Genomic DNA, 19,779 nt, shown 5'->3' with positions numbered 1-19,779 from the left:
CCCAAGAACGCCTCTTTGACAGTAAAATGAAATATTAAGCAGATGCAGCCTTACTGTTTGCAATTTTCTATATCATTTCTTTCTAGTGTCACTTTATGTTATATGTCGATATATGCATTTTTTTTAGAAGCACTGGGTGAAATGTTGACGTATACAAACCAGAGCAAAACATATTGCATTGAAGAAATTACCTTTACTTTGAAAACCAGAGAAAGCAGAGGAAACTAACAGTGATATTTTAAAACTGCCTGCCTGCCAGGGAACAAAACCCCCCCTGATGATTGTCAGATAAATCTTTTAATTACAATATTTCTGCATAATGTGTTCACAAAAAAAATATTAAAACAAAACAAAAAAAAAAACATTGGCTCTTGTGTTATCTTCTTGAACTTTAAAAAGCACCTACGCCATCCTGGAATCTAACATTACCAAGTCCAAGTCTTGAGTTTTACTTTCGGTCTAATTCTTCATAGAAATGACATAACCAAGGATGGGAGAAGAATTGCACGCCATTAATAAAACAAAATCAAAGCTTAAACTCAACAACTGTGCTACTTCATGAGCAAAAAATATAAATTCCAGATAAATGTTCTTTCAGTTGTTCGAGTGCCACCGATGGGAGGTTCAAGCGGTTCTGGCGTGGCTCGTCTGATCTAACGCCACAAAACGAATGAACCGTTTTGACACAAAGAGATAAACATGGCAGCATACTGCTTCAACACGCTTTTACTTGCCGCAAATCAAATAAAAAAAAAAACAAAAAAACAATCAAAGCCATTGAGGTGGGTCGCGATGCAGCGACACGCAAACAGCTTGGCCTGATCCGACACAGGTCTGAGGTCACAGGCTCAGGTGGGTGTGCAGACTCGACACTCGGGAGAACTAAATCCACTCATGACTTGAGAAGAAATGAAAAAAAAAAAACGCTATCAAACGACATATAGAATCACGCTTGGACTGGCAATGTTGACGAGGGAGGTGTAAACAGTTTAGTTTTCCTGAAGTTGTCTGTGATTATTAATGCAAGCAGCACAAAAAGAGCTAACCCTTCATGTTATGAGTGACAGCTGATGTAGCGGTAATGATAATGACTATTATTTTTTCCTTTAATTAATCTGTCGCCGGGCGGCACGGTGGCCGAGTGGTTAGCGGGCAGACCTCACAGCTAGGAGACCAGGGTTCAATTCCACCCTCGGCGGATCTCTGTGTGGAGTTTGCATGAGGTTTTCTCCGAGTACTCCGGTTTCCTCCCACATTCCAAAAAACATGCTAGGTTAATCGGCGACTCCAAATTGTCCATAGGTATGAATGTGAGTGTGAATGGTTGTTTGTCTATACACGTGCCCTGTGATTGGCTGGCCACCAGTCCAGGGTGTACCCCACGCCTCTCGCCCAAAGACAGCTGGGATGACACAGAGATGGCCGAAGGTGGAATTGAACCCTGGTCTCCCAGCTGTGAGGTCTGCGTGCTAACCACTCGACCAACCGTGCCGCTATGTAAAACCAAAAAAAAAAAAAATAAATGGTGGCAAGAAAATAATAATTAGACAAAACACGTCTTAATTTAATATGTCGAATAAGCCTAATTTTTCCAACACTTATAATCGTCAATGTGGCTAATTTCTATCTTGACAGTGTAATCCCAATAACGAACAACAGAGGGCAGTGTAAACCAATCTTTCTTAATGTATTGGTTTTCTATTAGATTACATTTTAATCCATTCTGTTTAAACACAAGTTTGGATGACAGTGACAAAAATAATGTCTATTTTTTTCCAATTTAAGTGTGGATTTGACATCAAAATCTCTTAATTGGCGACTTTGGAAAGAAGCGCGGGGACACGTACCTTTTTGTGTTTGGATGCATACTGAAATACAGTAGTGTAACACCGAAGCAGTGATGCTGCCAAGATCATTTTTGGCCTCGTTGATGATGTGTAAAGCCACGCCTGGCGCTGCCGTGGCCGAGAGCAGGTGAATAAACGGTGCGGCTTGGCAGGAGAGGATGCAGACGAAAGGCAAGGCTACACAGTCAGTGAAAATGTGAACATGTCAAGTGAAATGAGCAAAGCAAAGCACCTCCACCTCGGCAACCACACTTCCGACGACCCGTAGCTCATCTTCGGGTTTCGTACTAGCAAGTACCTCCGGCTGGGACGTCAGCATGCCGACGGGCAAGACCAGACCCCAAACGGGTCTTTCCTTAATGTGTCCCTGGGTTGTTGTTTTTCCGGTGAATAGCAGACTTCACCTCTGGAAGGGTTTGCGGACCTTCTTCTTCCTCCTGGGAGGTTTCCCGCTCTCAGACCAGGGGGGTTGTTCACCGGACTCGGAGCGATGATGGGCCCCTGGCATGAAGAAACCCGTCTGGCCTGGGGGAGGAGAGAACGGGGGTGGCCCGGCACCGTGCGGGGGGTGGTGGTGAGGTGGACCTGAGGGGAAGAAGGCCCCGTTGGCAGGCATGTCGGTGGGGGCTCCTCCCTTGAAGATGCGGTTGAAGAAGTCCTGCAAATCTGCCGGGTTGGCTGGACCGGGGGGGGCGTGCTCAGAGTGTGTCCTGGAAGGCAGCAGAAGTACGCGTCACCTGTGTCGATATCGGCTCAGTATCGGTTGATATCGGAGGCCGCAACATCGGAATTAGATCGGAAGTGGAATAGTTGTACCGGGACACCCGTAGAGGAGATGATGGACAGCATAGTCACCTGTGTCTGGCGGCGCTGCTGTTGTTCTTGGACCCGAAGGAAATGTGGTAGGGCACGCGGTGTGTGTCTGGAGAGATGACTATCCTTTGGCAGCCCGCCCACTCTGAAACATGCCAATCATCGTAGAGAAGCACTCAAAACTCCGCCCTGAAACTGCTATACCTGGTGTCTCAAACACACGGCCCCCGCCTTGATATGAAAGTTTAATGTTAGTGCGGCCCGCGCAAGTTTGATATGGATGCTGTATGGTATCATGTACCCAGAAAAAATTGTTAAGTTTCATTAATGTTCATGTTAAAGGTTAAATAACTGTTAATAGTTATCCTCCCTACCCATGTGGAAGTGGTAGTCTCAAGACCCTGCAGTTGCGCAATATGTTATAAATAAAAAGAGTATAAATGTGACTGTAGTCGTGGTTTGTCATTAAGGGTCTCATCATTTACAGCAGGGATCTCAAACACGCGGCCCGCGGGCCAAATGTGGCCCGCAGGACACAAGTTTGAGGCCCCCATCTTGATATGAAAGTTTAATGTTAGTGCAGCCCGCGCAAGTTTGATATGGATGCTGTATGGTATCATGTACCCAGAAAAAATGATTACGTTTGATTCATGTTCATGTTAAAGGTTAAATAACTGTTAATAGTTATCCTCCCTATCCGTGTGGAAGTGGTAAGTTTTTTTAAGGCTTTTTTTCAAAGTTCAAAGGAAATAACTTGGAGGCTACCGTTTAGGTGGCTAGCTCTCTAGTTTGCGAGTTAGCATGCGTCTCAAGACCCTGCGGTTGCGCAATATGTTGTAAATAAAAAGAGTATAAATGTGACTATAGTCGTGTTTTGTCATTAAGGGTCTCCTCATCATTTACAGCAGGGGTCTCAAACACGCGGCCCGCAGGATGCTAGTTTGAGGCCCCCGCCTTGATATGAAAGTTTAATGTCAGTGCGGCCCGCGCAAGTTTGATATGGATGCTGTATGGTATCATGTACCCAGAAAAATTATTACGTTTGATTAATGTTCATGTTAAAGGTTAAATAACTGTTAATAGTTATCCTCCCTATCCGTGTGGAAGTGGTAAGTTTTTTTTAAGGCTTTTTAAGTTCAAAGGAAATAACTTGGAGGCTACCGTTTAGGTCGCTAGCTCTCTAGTTTGCGAGTTAGCATGTGTCTCAAGACCCTGCAGTTGCGCAATATGTTGTAAATAAAAAGAGTATAAATGTGACTATAGTCGTGTTTTGTCATGTCTACAGGGCTCTAATAATGCTTTGTTCATTTTAATCTGAAAAAAATCATTTGTCTACCCACCAACTATATGTGGTTTCTTAAGTTTTTATTATTTATTATTATTATATTTATTTATTACTGATTGATTTTCTTTATTCTTGATTTGTTTATTTTTTTTCATCTTATTTTGTGTAGAAAAATAAAAATTCAGAGCTTTTATTGTAGAAAATCGGAACCAAAGCACTGAAAAAGTTTGTATATTTTTCTGTTTTTAATAAATGCATTTTTTTTTTTTAGAAAACCTGATGCTACCCAGCCTCACCCAGACCCTAGCTCCAGTGGCCCCCATTTGAGTTTGAGACCCCTAGTGCTATAATATCCAATGTGTTGTTCTCACCTGTGATATCATATACTTTGCCATCCATACATGCAAAGTACGTGATACGTAGGCCCAACATACTGGACTCGGCCCACAGGTCCCCCTCCTCAGCGCTATGGCGACAACCGCATTCAGCACAGAAGCGGGCCTCAGCGGGTTCCCGATCCATCTCAAAGCGCCTGAAGTCAGCAAAATGGCACACGTCATCAGTAAAAAAAGAATACGTGCGACGGTGACGTTTGGGTTCGTGTAGACACGTACTTGTGCTTGCCTTCGCACTTTGTACACATCATGGTGTTCATGGCTTCCTTCAGGTCGTCCTGCAGCTTGGTGAGGAACTCGTTCATGGACTTGGACAGCTCGGTCGCTGCCATGCGCTTCCTGTGTGGGGGATAAAGCAGAACGGCTAGTTTGGATGGCGAACCTCTTTTTCTTTTCTTCTTTGTAACAGCGGACGGAATCCATGACCCAGGTTTGGATGACCGGAGTCATTTTAAGGAATCTGTACCTCCCGCCGACCGAGTTCAAGTCGAGGGTGTCAGCAAGCTGGTCAAGGAAAGCGTCAAAAATAGTTCAAAACTCCGATAGCGACAGCAAAGCTCGTTTCCGGTCAACAACAAAGGAAATTTGAATGTTTCCGGAATGTTTTTGAATGTTAACGTGGTGACAAGTTAGACGCTGAAGGTTAATTCAATTGCCTTTACGTTCATGTTGTCACCAGCTTTGTGGAACAGAGTGGAACGACGACTACTACTACTACTACTACTACTACTACTACTACTACTACTACTGTTGATATTTAAAAAAAAAAAAAGATTAAAGACACACCTTTTTAATCAGGCTTTTAACTATTTGTAAACTTTTCTTATGTTTTTATCTTTTTAGTCCTATTTTATGCTCTTAAGTCTTCAGCTTTTAACTCCAGTGTTTTGTTTTTATCTTTTTAGTCCTATTTTATGCTCTTAGTCTTCAGCTTTTAACTCCAGTGTTTTGTTTTTATCTTTTTAGTCCTATTTTATGCTCTTAAGTCTTCAGCTTTTACCTCCAGTGTTTTGTTTTTATCTTTTTAGTCCTATTTTATGCTCTTAAGTCTTCAGCTTTTAACTCCAGTGTTTTGTTTTTATCTTTTTAGTCCTATTTTATGCTCTAAGTCTTCAGCTTTTAACTCTAGTGTTTTGTTTTTATCTTTTTAGTCCTATTTTATGCTCATAAGTCTTCAGCTTTTAACTCCAGTGTTTTGTTTTTATCTTTTTAGTCCTATTTTATGCTCATAAGTCTTCAGCTTTTAACTCCAGTGTTTTGTTTTTATCTTTTTAGTCCTATTTTATGCTCATAAGTCTCCAGTGTTTTGTTTTTATCTTTTTAGTCCTATTTTATGCTCTTAGTCTTCAGTTTTTAACTCCAGTGTTTCCTCAGGGGGGGTCCTCCACACTGGGGGCTGTGTCGGGTCTGCTGAGGGGGGTGCCAATCCTTGGGTCACTTTGACCCAGCCGGCTGGGGGTTCCTCCCTTTAATGTGGGGGTCCGCCCGTCTGTCGGAGTCGGGGGGCCCGGGTGCGGGTGCTGCTCCTCCCAGTGTGGACGGCCCCAAAGGTGGCGTTTCCTTGATCCTCAGTGCCATGCCATGTCTCCCTGTTGTGTGTGTGTGTGTGTGTGTGTGTGTGTGTGTGTGATTGTGTGTGTGTGTGTCTAGCATGGAGGGTGGGAAGGAGGGTTGTTTTTTTTTGTTTCTTTGTTTTTTTCCTTTTAATTGTGGTAATTGTTTTTAATTCTGTAAAGCACTTTGTGTTGCATGTCTTGTGTTGTATAGCAGGAAAAGTGCTATACAAATAAAGTTGATTTGATTTGTTGTATACTCACAACTCGTATTCTCTTCGTGTTTCTGGGTTACTGACAATATCCCAGGCAGCCCGCAGTACTTTGAACGCCTCTCCGGCTCGTGGGTGTTTATTCTTGTCTGGATGGACCTAAAAGAAAACGGTAGCACAACTCTATTAGTCAGCATCTCATCTAAGGCAATCAATAGGAATAGCCGTTGTTTTTTTTTTTTTTTTTTAATTACCTGGACAGCCAGCTGTCTGTAGGCCTTTTTCAGCTCGGCCTCACTGGCGTGGACCTCCACGCCGAGCACCGTAAAGGGATCAAGCTCCTCCTCCGGGATCTCCGTCAGAGCGAGCAGTCTCTCCAGCTCCTGACCCGGCACGCCTCTCCCTGTTCTGCCCGGCGACTCAAAGCCAGGTGCTTGTACGTGTCCATTTCTCCTGAAGAAGCTACGGACACTCTCCGCCAAGAGCAGCACCCTCTTCCAAAAACGTGACTCCTGAAAAGCCGTCCAATATCGTTTCCCCGTTTCGCCGCCAATCCGGACCAAAACACTTTTAACCCACTGGGCGCCGAGCATCACCAAAGCACAAAAAAGTCCGAGTGTAGATAAGGCCGCTTGTTTAGTCCACTTCACTAACTTAACAGCTTTATCCACCACGTGCGTGCCTGTGCATTTTGTCCATTTTAAAATCCGACCGGCATCCGCCTTCATTCCCGGTATGTCCGTGAGCTTTGCTAGGAGCCGCTGACCCAAGCTGTAAAGCGTCAACCCGCTGGTCTCGACGCCCACGCCACAATTATGAGTTAACGTAACGATAATCTCAATCATCATGTGGACACACGAGATGCACCACACGCTGATCGACTCGGACAGGATCTCCTTAAAAGCGAAGATGAGTTGTTTGCCCGTGCGTCTGCGTCCGCGGTTCAGCTGATGGTGGTGGTTGCGTCTGCGGGCCTGCTTGTGCCTGCCGCCGCTGGGCGCAAAGTTGCCTTTTTGAAAGGAGGGCGATGGGAAAGCACTTTGGTTGCTCTGCTCCGAAACTGATCCGCTGCTCCTGGGTTTGCATTTCTTTCCCGCGCCAAAGTTCCTCCAACCCGACTCGCCGTTCATGTGCTGCTCCTTTGCCGATTCATCCTCGTCTTGATTTATCACCCGGGAGCTCTCATGATCGTCGGCGCTTTCGTGTTCCATTCCATCTGAAACCTCCTCGGGGTCATTTTTGCTCTCTGCGGCCCCACAGCACTCAAGATCACCGATTCCGGAGTCGTGTGGCGTGGCTGGATTCGGGATGTCCTGAGTTTTGCACTCGTCGTCTTCCGTCTCTCTTCTCTCCCACTGGTGAGACTTATTCGCTGAATCGCCGTCAGACAGCTCCTCGTCTGAGTCAGTAAGGGGGTCCATCTCCCTCTCAGCTGTCAGTCTCTCCATCTTCCAATCTCCTATTTCCGAGCAGTCAAAACAGACCTTTGTGGAAGATGATCTCCTAAAGCCATAATCTATGGCAATATTCTCCCCAGACTCTCACTTGAATGTGAGACTGGGGGCTTCTGAGAGTTTGTCTCAGGTCCACCATATCAGCAGCTGAGTCAGTCTTTTAAAGGACAATATCTGAAACACAAAATTGCATATTAGAGCACAAGCAGGACTCTCACATTTTACCTGACACTTTTCACAAGAAAAACAAATATGAGATAATGCTACATTTATATTGACGCTGTCAGGAAGGTTTTAAATGACCAACATATTTATTTGCGGAGGTATGCAACTGCACGACATCATTATGAAATGTTTCTCATGTCATTATGCCACCAAAGGGCTTAGCTGGTCAATATTATTAGATTGCATAATCATTTTCAGACATGCTATATCTTTAAAATGCAGCAGAGCTAAATTTCTATCTTATTTTTCAGTAAAAAAAATACAAATTACATTTTTTTCCCATTCATCACTAACTGTAACTTTATCTTTAGGAAAATTAGGTCAAAAGAGACCGAGGGGCATTAAATGTGGGGTGGGTTACTAGGTAAATTAACGTTAAAAACAGCCCACTTCAGTGACAAGGTGTAAACATATATAACTCTGCATCAAAACTGGATTTAAGAAAATAAATGCATGTCATTTGATTTTTAAATCAACCTAAGTACAGAATGTAATCTAGCTTTCAATGCATTTGGTGGAAAAACGCCACTTTGACTTTAATGTCAATCAGTTACAGGCAGCTAATGTTAGCAAACATTGACATACAGCAGACGCCCAGATTGTTAGCCTGGGGAAACACCCTACCAAAAAAAGCCTAGCGCACAGGCAGGTTAAATGGCATAAAAGTAGCTGTCCTGCCTGTCAGCTGTTCCGTTAAATGTTGACTATAAAACATCAACACAGTAACACGTTTCCCTGTAACGACCAAACGACCACCGATAAGCTAACTATTCGCTAGCGACGAGTGGTAACAGTTAGCTGAAACCACTGTTTCCTCTTCCTGTGGGACTCGACCAGGCAAGCTTAAGACAGAATATGGACACCGTTACGACTGACAACTATTTGACACGTACATAAAAATATAAGTACGTGTGATAAAAGATATGTACCTCTCGGGTGTAAGTGTGTAACCTTGTTTGTGCACACAGACTGCCAGGAGCCCGTGTTGTTTTTATGGTCCTCTCTTCTTCTTCTTCTCCTATTCATTTTTTAACTTCCTTCTTTGCTTCTCACTCGGCTTCTTTTTTGCAGGACTTTTTAGGAGTGCAGCGACACAACCACGCAATACTGCCATCTATCGACCAGGATCCGAAGTAAACATGTCATGTGTAATAATACAATGTAATTGTTTAATATATAATAATAATAACAATCTTCTTCTTATTATTATTATATTTTATTTATTTATTTATATTATATATATATTTTTTTTTAATTTTTTTTAATTATTTAATTATTTTTATTACATATTTTAAAATAATTAAAAATTATAAAATCTATTATATAAAATATTATTATATAATAAAATATTGATATTATTTTATTAATATCAATATTTAGTAATAATTACAACAAAAATTAATAATACTAACCATTAATAATAATAAAAACCATTATTATTATTATTATTATTATTATTAGATTTTTACTAATATTTATATTATTGGAAAAATATTATTACATATTTTAATGTTATAAAATTGTTTTAATGTTATAAAATTATAAAATATATTATATAAAATGATATTTTATAAAATATTAAAAAATATTATTATACAATAAAATATTAATAATATTTTATTAATATTAATATTTTATTAATTATATTATTATTAATAGTAATAATTATTATTCAAAATGTACAAAAACTTAATATGTGTGTTGAGAAGTGTGAATTGTGTTTTTGTTGGCTATAACAAACTAAAATAACTATAAATCAATTTAACTTACAATGCAGGTTGAATAATTTCAAGTGCAACTATATTTCATTATAAGTTTATTTGGTATCTTATATTACTATGATGTTTTTTATGTTACTTTCTTGTAGTACTGTAAAAAAAACTACCTTTAGTGCAGACACTGCAACTCCACTAAATTCATTGTTTTTATTAAAGGTGAATTATATGTGACACTGAGCTGTCAGTCAATTGTTTTATATTTGAAAAATAATTCCTATATATGTATATGTTAGGGCTATATGTTAGAGTTAGGGCGTCTTTGTCACTTCAAGCAAACATCTTGAAGACGCAGAGGGTTAATTCCGATCCCCCACCACCACCACCCACATCTCGAATTTGAAAGCCGCCTCTCTACCGGGAGAGGAAGGCTCTTTTTCGGTCAGATGGCGCGCTGCAGTCCGCCCCCGTCATTCTCCAGCCCACACAGACACAGAAAGAGAGGCAGCCAGCGACCAATACGGTGCGCCGGAGGAGGATTTCTGCCAGTGATTTGAGACGAGCTCCGGTACGCTGACGGGGGATTTACTACGCCGATCTGAGCCGATCTGAGCCGATCCGGGACTCTTGCTGAAAGGTGAGAGGCGAGAAAAGGACAATAAGAGTTTGACGCAGGGGCTCCTTTTTTGCTTGTTTTGTCTGCTCAAGGTCCAAGCGTTTGTATAAAAGTACTACTACTACTACTACTACTACATTTGAGAAGGTAAGAAGAATGGAAGGAAGTGTACTTTTAATGATTTTTAATTTATTAAAATAGTTTACACATTGCTCCTTGCGGCTTTAGATACATGCAGACTTCTCCATCCTACCACGCAGGAAGGTCCATGTGTCTCATTTGTGTCTCCTAAACTTTTCCGTGCAGCGCCGCCATGTCTCTTCCGCGCACACTCGGGGAGCTGCAGCTCTATCGGGTCTTGCAAAGGGCCAACCTGCTCGCCTATTACGAAACCTTCATCCAGCAGGGCGGCGACGACGTGCAGCAACTCTGTGAAGCAGCCGAAGACGAGTTTCTGGAGATCATGGCGCTAGTCGGAATGGCCACCAAACCGTTGCACGTACGTAGACTCCAGAAGGCTCTCCGAGACTGGGCGGCGAATCCGACTCTTTTCAGTCAGCCGGTATCCACTGTGCCATCCATCGGGGGAATCCCTTTGTTTAAAGTCGACAGCACCGGTCCAGGGGGGTCCGCAAGTGGACCCAGGAGATCTGTGAGCAACGGGCAACCGGGGTCACCTTGCGAACGTGAGGATCGGGTGTGTCTTACTCCCATGCACAGCGGGAGCCCCCGAAGCCCGTGCTCTCAGGCGTCCCCCCAACCCCCGGATACACATTACCGGGAAAAACTGTCCCCCATGGACCCGCACTGGCTTAGCCCAGAACCTGACGGTAACTGTACATCATCCGGAATGGAAGAGGAGCCCCCGAGCCCACCTCACCAACCCGTGCATCCACCCGTTGCCTCCACGTCACCAAGTTCCTCCTCTTCTTCTGCCCCCGCTGCTCTATCAGCTTGGCCTGGAGGACAACTGGACGTGGAGACGGCTCAGTCTGTGGCTGAAAGCGTGGAAAGACTCCTCAGGACTCTGCCTCGCTCAGACCCGGCAGAGGTGAAGAGTCTGCTGAGGATAAACAAGAAGATCGCGAAGACGGTGGGACACATTTTTAAAATGGGTTCCCAGGACATGAACAAGGAAGAGGAAATCCGCAAGTACAGCCTCATCTACGGACGCTTCGACTCCAAGCGCAGAGAAGGCAAGCAACTCACACAGCACGAGGTAAAAAGAGTCATAGTGGAGATGTTTCATAGCTTTTGGCACCTTGATGGTCTCACGGCTTCCATGTTCTTCATGTTCTTCATGTTCTTCATCCTCAGCTCATCATCAATGAAGCTGCGGCGCAGTTCTGTATGCGAGACAACGCCCTTTTACTCAGACGGGTGGAGCTCTTTTCTTTGGCTCGGCAGGTGGCGAGGAAATGTGCCTACACGTCCACTCTGAAGCACGCCAGGTAAGAAGGCAATGAGTGGAGAAACACTGATGAAGTTACTGGAATGCTCCATGAGACACACAAGCACCAAACCTGATTGACTTGATTGCAGAAAGAACAAGTTTTTTTTTTTGCAGACACAATAATCCCTAATAAAAACATGGGTTATCTTTTTTTGCCAAAAATTCAAAGCTGAAACTCAACTCTGAACGTCACTTCCTGTTCACCTCTATTTCCTGTTCCCCTAAGGAACATTCATTTATTCATTCATTCGTTTTCTACCGCTTTTTCATCACGAGGGTCGCGGGAAGTGCTGGAGCCTATCCCAGCTGTCTTCGGGCGAGAGGCGGGGTACACCCTGGACTGGTGGCCAGCCAATCACAGGGCACATATAGACAAACAACCATTCACACTCACATTCATACCTATGGACAATTTGGAGTCGCTAATTAACCTAGCATGTTTTTGGAATGTGGGAGGAGCTGTGAGGTCTTTTTATTTATTTATTTTTATTTTTATTTTTATTTTTATTTTTATTTTTATTTTTATTTTTATTTTTATTTTTATTTTTATTTTTATTTTTATTTTTATTTTTATTATTTTTATTTTTATATGAATACTTATAAATATTATTTATATTAAAAAAATAATAAAATAAAATAAGATCCTTTAAGCGTATCTATCCATCGGAACATGCAAACTCCACACAGAGATGGCCGAAGGTGGAATTGAACCCTGGTCTCCTAGCTGTGAGGTCTGCACGCTAACCACTAAACCGCCGTGCCGCCCCCTAACGAACATATTTATCGTAACAAACGTAAGCATGAGACTTATTTATGTTTCAAATGGTTGATGCACTCATGTTCGATGGCCGAGTTCGATTCCACCCTCGGCCATCTCTGTGTGGAGTTTGCATGTTCTCCCCGTGCATGCGTGGGTTTTCTCCGGGTACTCCGGTTTCCTCCCACATTCCAAAAACATGCTAGGTTAATTAGCGACTCCAAATTGTCCATAGGTATGAATGTGAGTGTGAATGGTTGTTTGTCTATATGTGCCCTGTGATTGGCTGGCCACCAGTCCAGGGTGTACCCCGCCTCTCTTGCCTGAAGACAGCTGGGATAGGCTCCATCACCCCCACGACAATATCACTCGGATACTGTGAACATCCAGCAGCAACACAACATTTTGGCATGACTACTATTACTTCTCAGTTAACCCCAGTTCAACATTACTGCAAACTGCTATAATTTGAATTCTTTGAATTCTTTTTTTTTTAATACAACTCTTCAATCTCATTAGATTGTGCAGGTGTACCCAAAAAATGCATATGGTGTACCCAAAAATGCATATAGTACAATATTACCATCACTCTGCAGGCCGAACCTGGAGGATAACAGTGTACTTCCCCAGAAGAGAGCAAGACTCGAGGTAAACAAATACATGTGTGTAATTCTTATGTATGCGTGAAGTAGAAATAAAACTGAGTGTGTTTTCAATTTCAGGTGCCCGAGAACACGTCGTCACTCCTGGGGGAGGACGGCGTTGAGGCCCTGCATCAGAGGGCAGATGACGACAGCTTGTCGGCAGAAAGCCCAGACAGCGTTTCTCATGGTAAAACTCTTGAAATACTGTATTACTATTAATACTGTATATACTATTAACTCATTCAGTCGGCCATTTTAGATGATTTTGAATGATTTTTTAACCTTTTTCTACCTTTTAGCATTCTTTAGTAGTCCGTAATAGAACATATGTGAGTTTCAGGAAAATATCAGCTCCTAACAAAAAAAATGTAGGAAAACCAAACCAAATTTTTTTAAACTCCAGACGTTTTAACAATTCTATTTTCTCTTAGACATGGCGTCACAATGCAACCAGTCACCGTCGCCATGCCCCAACGCCGACAACTCCAACCCGAGCGCCTGGAGTCGCCACCTCATGCAACAAACGCTCATGAACGAAGGGCTGCGATTGGCTCGCATGGTGTCACTTGACCGGGCCGACAAGGTCAAATTAGGGTCAGAGGGAACTCACTCCACAGGTGACTTTTCTAATAATTCACTATTATGTGCTAAATAATGGAAAAGAGAATAAACGCATGTTTTGCAATGTTTGCCTGTCTTTTTGCAACTTTAAAGATTTAGCATTTTGAAGTATTTAATAGCATATGTGGGCCGTTCTTAGCTTGCCAGTTAGCATAGCTATTTAGTTTGTTGACAAATGTCTAATAATCTCAATCAACTATTTATCCACATGGCTAGCTTCCTTTTTAGCGACAATAATAAACGTCTTTTCAAATTATAATACGTCATAATGGTAGAGTCATGCTAATTTAGTCATGCTAATTTGTTTGTCGTTAATTTATCTTAACATTCTTATGCGTGGTTATGACATGTGAAACTGTCAACAAAGTTTTTTTTCCTGTTTTTGTTACATTTTCCCGTCTATGCTAACGTCTATGCTAACGGCTATGCTAACGGCTATGCTAACGGCTATGCTAACGGCTATGCTAACGGATGTTTGTGTTTTCTTCAATTTCAGCATGTCAACCTAAAACTGCCTTGACGTTGTATCATACCAATAATAATATAACACCAAAATGTCTAAAATATTGTTTTTAGGTTGAATTAAATGATGACATTAAAGGGGACCTATTATGATTTTTTTCCACTTTTCCGACTAATGTATATTAAAAACAGATATGTAAAGTTATTTTAAAGTTGTGTTCGACAGCTAGCGTGAGCTAGAGTGTGACCAACCACAGCGGAGTACCTTGGAATTAAATTAAAACAGACCGTTTTCACGGAAAACATGAAATCCAAAGAAATCCAGCTGGAATAGGTGCAGATTCTGGAAAATCTAGAAAGCTTTCTGTGCCGATTATTGCGTGGAGCTGCTCTATAGGAGTCCACAACTCAATACAAAGAGCTAAAAAATGAGCATAACAGATCCCCTTTAAAACTAATTCAAAGTTTTGAATTACAGTAAAATTCCCAAAGTTGTTTTTCACATTGTTATAATTTCTGATGAATTTTTCCATTAGAAATCATGAATTATTGAATTCTAAAACTAAAATAAAGTAAAGCCACTCACACTTTGAAGGTGCCTGACAGATATATATCAGTATTTTTATACATCTACCTTGGAAAGATCAATTAGTATATGGAATTAGCCAGATTGTTCCTCTTCATTTCATCTTCTATGGTTATCATCATATATCACAAATGGTGGAAAAAGCAAGTTGCATTTTTGAAAAAAATCTGTCAGCAAATTATCTTGATGATTTAACTAATTATTTTTTAGTTTAATACGACTCCAAATTAGCGACTCCAAATTGTCCATAGGTATGCATGTGAGTGTGAATGGTTGTTTGTATACAGTCTATGAGATGCTGACTGATGATTGGCATAAAAAATGGACGGATGACTTCAATCAGCATAGTGAATGCATTATTTATATTTAATAATAATAATTATAGAATACATTAATTTCAGTAATTCATTCATTACGTGTATTACTCATACTGACAACCAGTCCAGAGTATACCCTGGGGTTGGCTCCAGCATATCCCTACGACCCTAATGAGGATAAGTGGCATAAAAAATTGACCCATTTACTCATATTAATTTCATTTTTTTCAATGCTGGCAAAGAGGAAATGATGATATGATGATAATCATAGAACATAGACCACAACAATGAACTTACTGTGACATCGAAAAGGGAACATGGTCGGTGTGCCCAGTAATAATTCTATACACATATTCATCTAGGAGCTGATATAAGTATTAAAAGTCAAAATTGAGTATATATACTGTATGATTTAAGGTAAAAAAGTTGTACTTTAGATGCTAACTGATGTGAAGCTACATGACATTAGCTTATGTTTTGTTTAGTTTGACTTTTCCTGGAAAGTTTTGGTTGAATTCCAAATTGTCTGCCTCATAAAAACAGAAAAGAAAAGCGTAGAAGTTAGCCGTGCTGTGATTGGCAGCGGAAGAGAAGCAGAGAAGGAGCCAAGCCAAGGCATGAGGGGGCGTAGCGGGGGGTGAGGTGGGGGGGGGGGGGTGATATAGGAAGCACACTATGGGCGACGGCATCAGACCACCACTACCATCATCAGCAGTGCCGCCACCTCATTGGCAACTGACGTCAGAGTGTGTCGGTGCGTGGGCCGCGGGGCGGGGAGGCTGGGCTGTGGGGGCTGATGGAGTGGGAGGTAATTGGAGGGGCGTTGCATTGACTCACCAAGCGACAGCGTACCGAAATAAAACCATGTGGGCTGCGAAATGGCACAGTCTTTTATATTCCTGCTCAGAAGCGAGAAAGGACAGCGGAAATAACAACAACATCAGCAACAACAACAACAAAAAGTGTAGTGACGTAGTTTCATCATCACCGTGACGTCAATCCGCCTCACTTCTTGTCTTTTACTCTGACGAGTTTCACTTCCTCTTACAACTTTTGCAAAACCAACAATCAATCTTCTTTTATTTTGTGTACTCCTACATGAAATGGTTGTTTCCTTGTACAGTAAAGTTGCCGGAATGTAAATAAAAAGCTACTGTTCAGTTATGGAATGAACATAAACATTCAGTTTGTTGACCCCAAACTAATCGTTATATTATTAATTAGCCTATTATTATTACTATCATTATTACTATTATATATATATTCTGATTATTACTACTACTAGTAGTAGTAGTAGTAGGCTAGTATTAACCTACTTATTGGCTTGCTTATGAGCCTACTTTTGCCCTATTATATGAAATTTGTCAGAGATTTTTTTTGTAAAAAAATAAAAATAATTTTTTTTAAATCTATAAAAAAATTGCCAGAATGTAAATAAAAAGCTACTGTTCAGAGAGGTTCAGAGAGATTTTTTTGTTAAAAAAATATTTTTTTTTATCTATAAAAAATTGCCAGAATGTAAATAAAAAGCTACTGTTCAGAGAGATTCAGAAAGATTATTTTGTAAAAAAAAAAAACATAAAAACATAAAATAATCTATTAAAAAATCTATAAATCTATAGAAAATTGCCAGAATGTAAATAAAAAGCTACTGTTCAGAGAGATTTTTTTTGTAAATAAATAAATAAATAAATAATTTAAAAAAACAAATTTAATCGATAAAAAATTGCCAGAATGTAAATAAAAAGCTACTGTTCAGAAGATTATTTTGTAAAAAAAAATAACATAAAATAATCTATTTAAAAAAATCTATAAATCTATAGAAAATTGCCAGAATGTAAATAAAAAGCTACTGTTCAGAGAGATTGTTTTTGTAAAAAAAATAATAATAATAATTAACAAAAAAAATTATTTATCTATAACAAATTGCCAGAATGTAAATAAAAAGCTACTGTTCAGTGATGGAATGAACATAAACATTCAGTTTGTTGACAACATGGCTACACGTTTATATAGCCCAAACTAATCGTTATATTATGAATTAGCCTATTATTATTACTATCATCATTATTCTTCTTCTGATTATTACTACTAGTAATGCTAGTAGTAGTAGGCTCGTATTAACCTGGTTATTGGCTTGCTTATTAGCCTGCTTTTGCCCTATTATATGAAATTTGTCAGATATTTTTTTTGTAAAAAAAAAATCAATACATGTTTTTTTAAATTTACATTCTGGCAATTTTTTTATAGATAAAAAAATCAATACCATTTTTTCTAATCCATAAAAAATTGCCAGAATGTAAATAAAAAGCTAGTAGGCTAGTATTAACCTGCTTATTGGCTTGCTTATTAGCCTGCTTTTGCCCTATTATGTAAAATTTGTCTGATTTTTTTTGTAAAAAAAAAAAAAAAATCAAAAAAATTGTTTTTTTTAATCTATAAAAAATTGCCAGAATGTAAATAAAAAGCTACTACTAGTAATACTAGTAGTAGTAGGCTAGTATTAACCTGCTTATTGGCTTGCTTATTAGCCTGCTTTTGCCCTATTATGTAAAATTTGTCAGATTTTTTTTGTAAAAAAAAAAAAAAAATCAAAAAAAATGTTTTTTTAATCTATAAAAAATTGCCAGAATGTAAATAAAAAGCTACTGTTCAGTTATGGAATGAACATAAACAGTCAGTTTGTTGACAACATGGCTACACGTCTCATACTTCATGTTATTCTGCCGAGATGCTATCATGCAAACAGATGAACCGTGATGACTTGATTCAGTGTGGGGGAGTTTCTTGCTGAATTCCCCAAACTATTATTCAAAGCCTTTAAAAACACATCTTCGTGGCCGTGACTAATATTTAGCCTTTAAGTCAGTCCAGTCATATGAAAGAAATACACTGTATCAGATCACATCCCGAGGGGTGTGTTGAAGACAAGTATTTTTCATCGTCATCGGCATATTAGTCTTTATCCCACCACAAAAAAAATACCGAAAATTAATAGCGAAATACCGAAATTAAAGCAAAACAGACAGGAACATTTGTGATGAATGTTAATGCTAACTATAAACACAAGAGGTGTCCAGGCAGGTCCACGAGGGGTTATCACAGCAGATGGTGTTGCTATTCTTCAAAATGTTGGTGAAGCTGTTTTTTTTTATTTTTATTTTTTTTTATTTTTTATTCATTTATTTATTTATTTATTTATTTATTTATTTATTTATTTATTTATTTATTTAATGTAGTATTTTTCAGTTTTCAGTTTTTAGTTAAAATTTAAAATTTAAATTTTTTTAAAATTAAAGGCTATTAATTTTAAATTTTAAATTTTAAATTTTAAATTTTAAATTTTAAATTTTAAATTTTAAATTTTAAATTTTAAATTTTAAATTTAATTTAAAATTTAAATTTTAAAATAGCCCCCTGGAGATGCACAGGATATGAATGAATGTAGTAGACATAAAAAAAATTTAAAATTTAAAATTTAAAATTTAAAATTTAAAATTTAAAATTTAAAATTTAAAATTTAAAATTTAAAATTTAAAATTTAAAATTTTATTTTATATTTTAAGGTCAAAGGACCTTGTAATCGCTTAAAATGTCGGGGCAGATCTGTTTACTCTTTCGCCAACGTTTCTTGTCTCCACAGAGCACGACATTAAAATTCAGCGGCGGAGTTCGATCCCAGTGTGCCGGAGCAGCAGCCCAAACGTCACCAAAGACAATTCCAACCACAGAGGGAAGTAAAGCGTACAAAGAAAGGAATACTCCAATCCATTCCCAGTCATCAACTGCATCCGATGAAGATACAGAAACCTTCCTTCATCGTGTGGCGGCACGGTCCAGAATGTGGTTAACACATCTGCCTCTCAGACAGCAGCCAGGTTGTGGGTTTGACTCTCAGCCCGTGCTTGTGTGGGTTTCCCTCCCACAGTCCAAAGCATGCATGTTAGATGAATTGGAGACTGTAAATGGTCCATAGGTGTGAATGTGAGTGTGAATGCTGGTTTGTCTACAAGGGTTGTCACGATACGCTCACCTCAGGAGACGAGATGATGCACGATATTGGCTTGACGAGAACGACATGACGGGATATTTGATCATTACTTTGAAGAAAACCATGAAACAATAAAATATAGGAGTGGACAATAAGACTTCTTTATTTAACTGAGTCACTGAGTCAGTTTACAACTTTGGATGCATGACCGAAACATGAAGATTTTCATTAAAAATGATGCTTTTTTCCAAAAAAAAATTAAAAATTCTAAAATAAAAACAAAGCTCCTAATCATTTATGTTGCTCTGTCGATTATTAAGACACCTGTAAAATAGATTGCGGTAGATTAGCTTTATGTTTACACTAAAAGAACTACCGTTCCCATAATGCTTAGAAGTATGACACTCCCAGGAAGTAGTGAGTTTCCAAAGGTGTTACGTCATAGCCATGTTTTGATCTGACAAATAATCAGTAAGTTTGGGCATGAACAGCACAGCGGTTGTTGAACGCTGGGAACACCGAGGTAGGTTGGATTGCAAGGTTTATAGTGTGCTTCCATATCATGTGTATTATCATTATTATCATTATTATATCACTATTTCAGATGTGTTTTATGAACCCCAGGGGTGTCACAAGGTTCTGAGGATGGGGGGGAGGGGGTGCTTAGCCCCCTGGAGATGCACAGGATATGAATGAATGTAGTAGACATAAAAAAAATAAAAAAAAATTAAAAAATGGATATAACTTTCCCACTTTTGTACAGATTTAGTAGAGATACTAGTAGAGATACTAATAGTTTTTTTTCCTCAATCTATAAAAAATTGCCAGAATGT

General features: G+C 39.6%; 2 protein-coding genes across 3 annotated transcripts; one reads left to right on the top strand and one right to left on the bottom strand.

Annotated features, from left to right (window-relative positions):
- Positions 1 to 34: 34 nt before the first annotated feature.
- Positions 35 to 8,831, bottom strand: dnajc14 (DnaJ (Hsp40) homolog, subfamily C, member 14). The gene is made up of 7 exons (XM_058054857.2): positions 8,714 to 8,831; positions 6,360 to 7,733; positions 6,158 to 6,264; positions 4,560 to 4,679; positions 4,317 to 4,477; positions 2,703 to 2,805; positions 35 to 2,557 (listed from the first exon to the last, which is right to left on the bottom strand). The coding sequence occupies exons 2-7, from the start codon at positions 7,551 to 7,553 to the stop codon at positions 2,248 to 2,250; spliced, it is 1,995 nt and encodes a 664-aa protein (XP_057910840.2). The 5' UTR covers positions 7,554 to 7,733; positions 8,714 to 8,831; the 3' UTR covers positions 35 to 2,247.
- Positions 8,832 to 9,947: 1,116 nt separating this feature from the next.
- nab2 (NGFI-A binding protein 2 (EGR1 binding protein 2)) lies at positions 9,948 to 19,205 on the top strand. Of its 2 annotated transcripts, none has more exons than XM_058055054.2 (7): positions 9,948 to 10,136; positions 10,422 to 11,334; positions 11,433 to 11,566; positions 12,922 to 12,973; positions 13,048 to 13,156; positions 13,401 to 13,586; positions 18,599 to 19,205. In XM_058055054.2, the coding sequence occupies exons 2-7, from the start codon at positions 10,429 to 10,431 to the stop codon at positions 18,694 to 18,696; spliced, it is 1,485 nt and encodes a 494-aa protein (XP_057911037.2). In that variant the 5' UTR covers positions 9,948 to 10,136; positions 10,422 to 10,428; the 3' UTR covers positions 18,697 to 19,205. The 2 variants fall into 2 exon arrangements, with proteins under 2 accessions (XP_057911037.2, XP_057911038.2); XM_058055055.2 differs by lacking the exon at positions 9,948 to 10,136 and adding an exon at positions 10,138 to 10,262.
- The last annotated feature ends 574 nt before the right edge of the window (positions 19,206 to 19,779 follow it).

Source organism: Doryrhamphus excisus, linkage group LG18 (assembly GCF_037039965.1).
Source record: "Doryrhamphus excisus strain RoL-2023G ecotype Guam linkage group LG18, RoL_Dexc_Guam_v1.1, whole genome shotgun sequence".
Classification (NCBI taxonomy): Eukaryota; Metazoa; Chordata; class Actinopteri; order Syngnathiformes; family Syngnathidae; genus Doryrhamphus; species Doryrhamphus excisus.
This window is presented reverse-complemented; position numbering and strand designations above follow the sequence as displayed.

Coding starts and splice junctions, on each gene's coding strand:
- nab2 (XM_058055054.2), top strand. CDS start 10,429: ATGTCTCTTCCGCGCACACTCGGGGAGCTGCAGCTCTATCGGGTCTTG. Junction 11,567..12,921: donor TCCACTCTGAAGCACGCCAG/GTAAGAAGGCAA, acceptor ATCACTCTGCAG/GCCGAACCTGGAGGATAACA. Junction 13,587..18,598: donor AGAGGGAACTCACTCCACAG/GTGACTTTTCTA, acceptor TTGTCTCCACAG/AGCACGACATTAAAATTCAG.
- dnajc14 (XM_058054857.2), bottom strand. CDS start 7,553: ATGGAGAGACTGACAGCTGAGAGGGAGATGGACCCCCTTACTGACTCA. Junction 4,478..4,559: donor AAGTGCGAAGGCAAGCACAA/GTACGTGTCTAC, acceptor TGCTGACTTCAG/GCGCTTTGAGATGGATCGGG. Junction 2,558..2,702: donor AGCAGCGCCGCCAGACACAG/GTGACTATGCTG, acceptor GCTGCCTTCCAG/GACACACTCTGAGCACGCCC.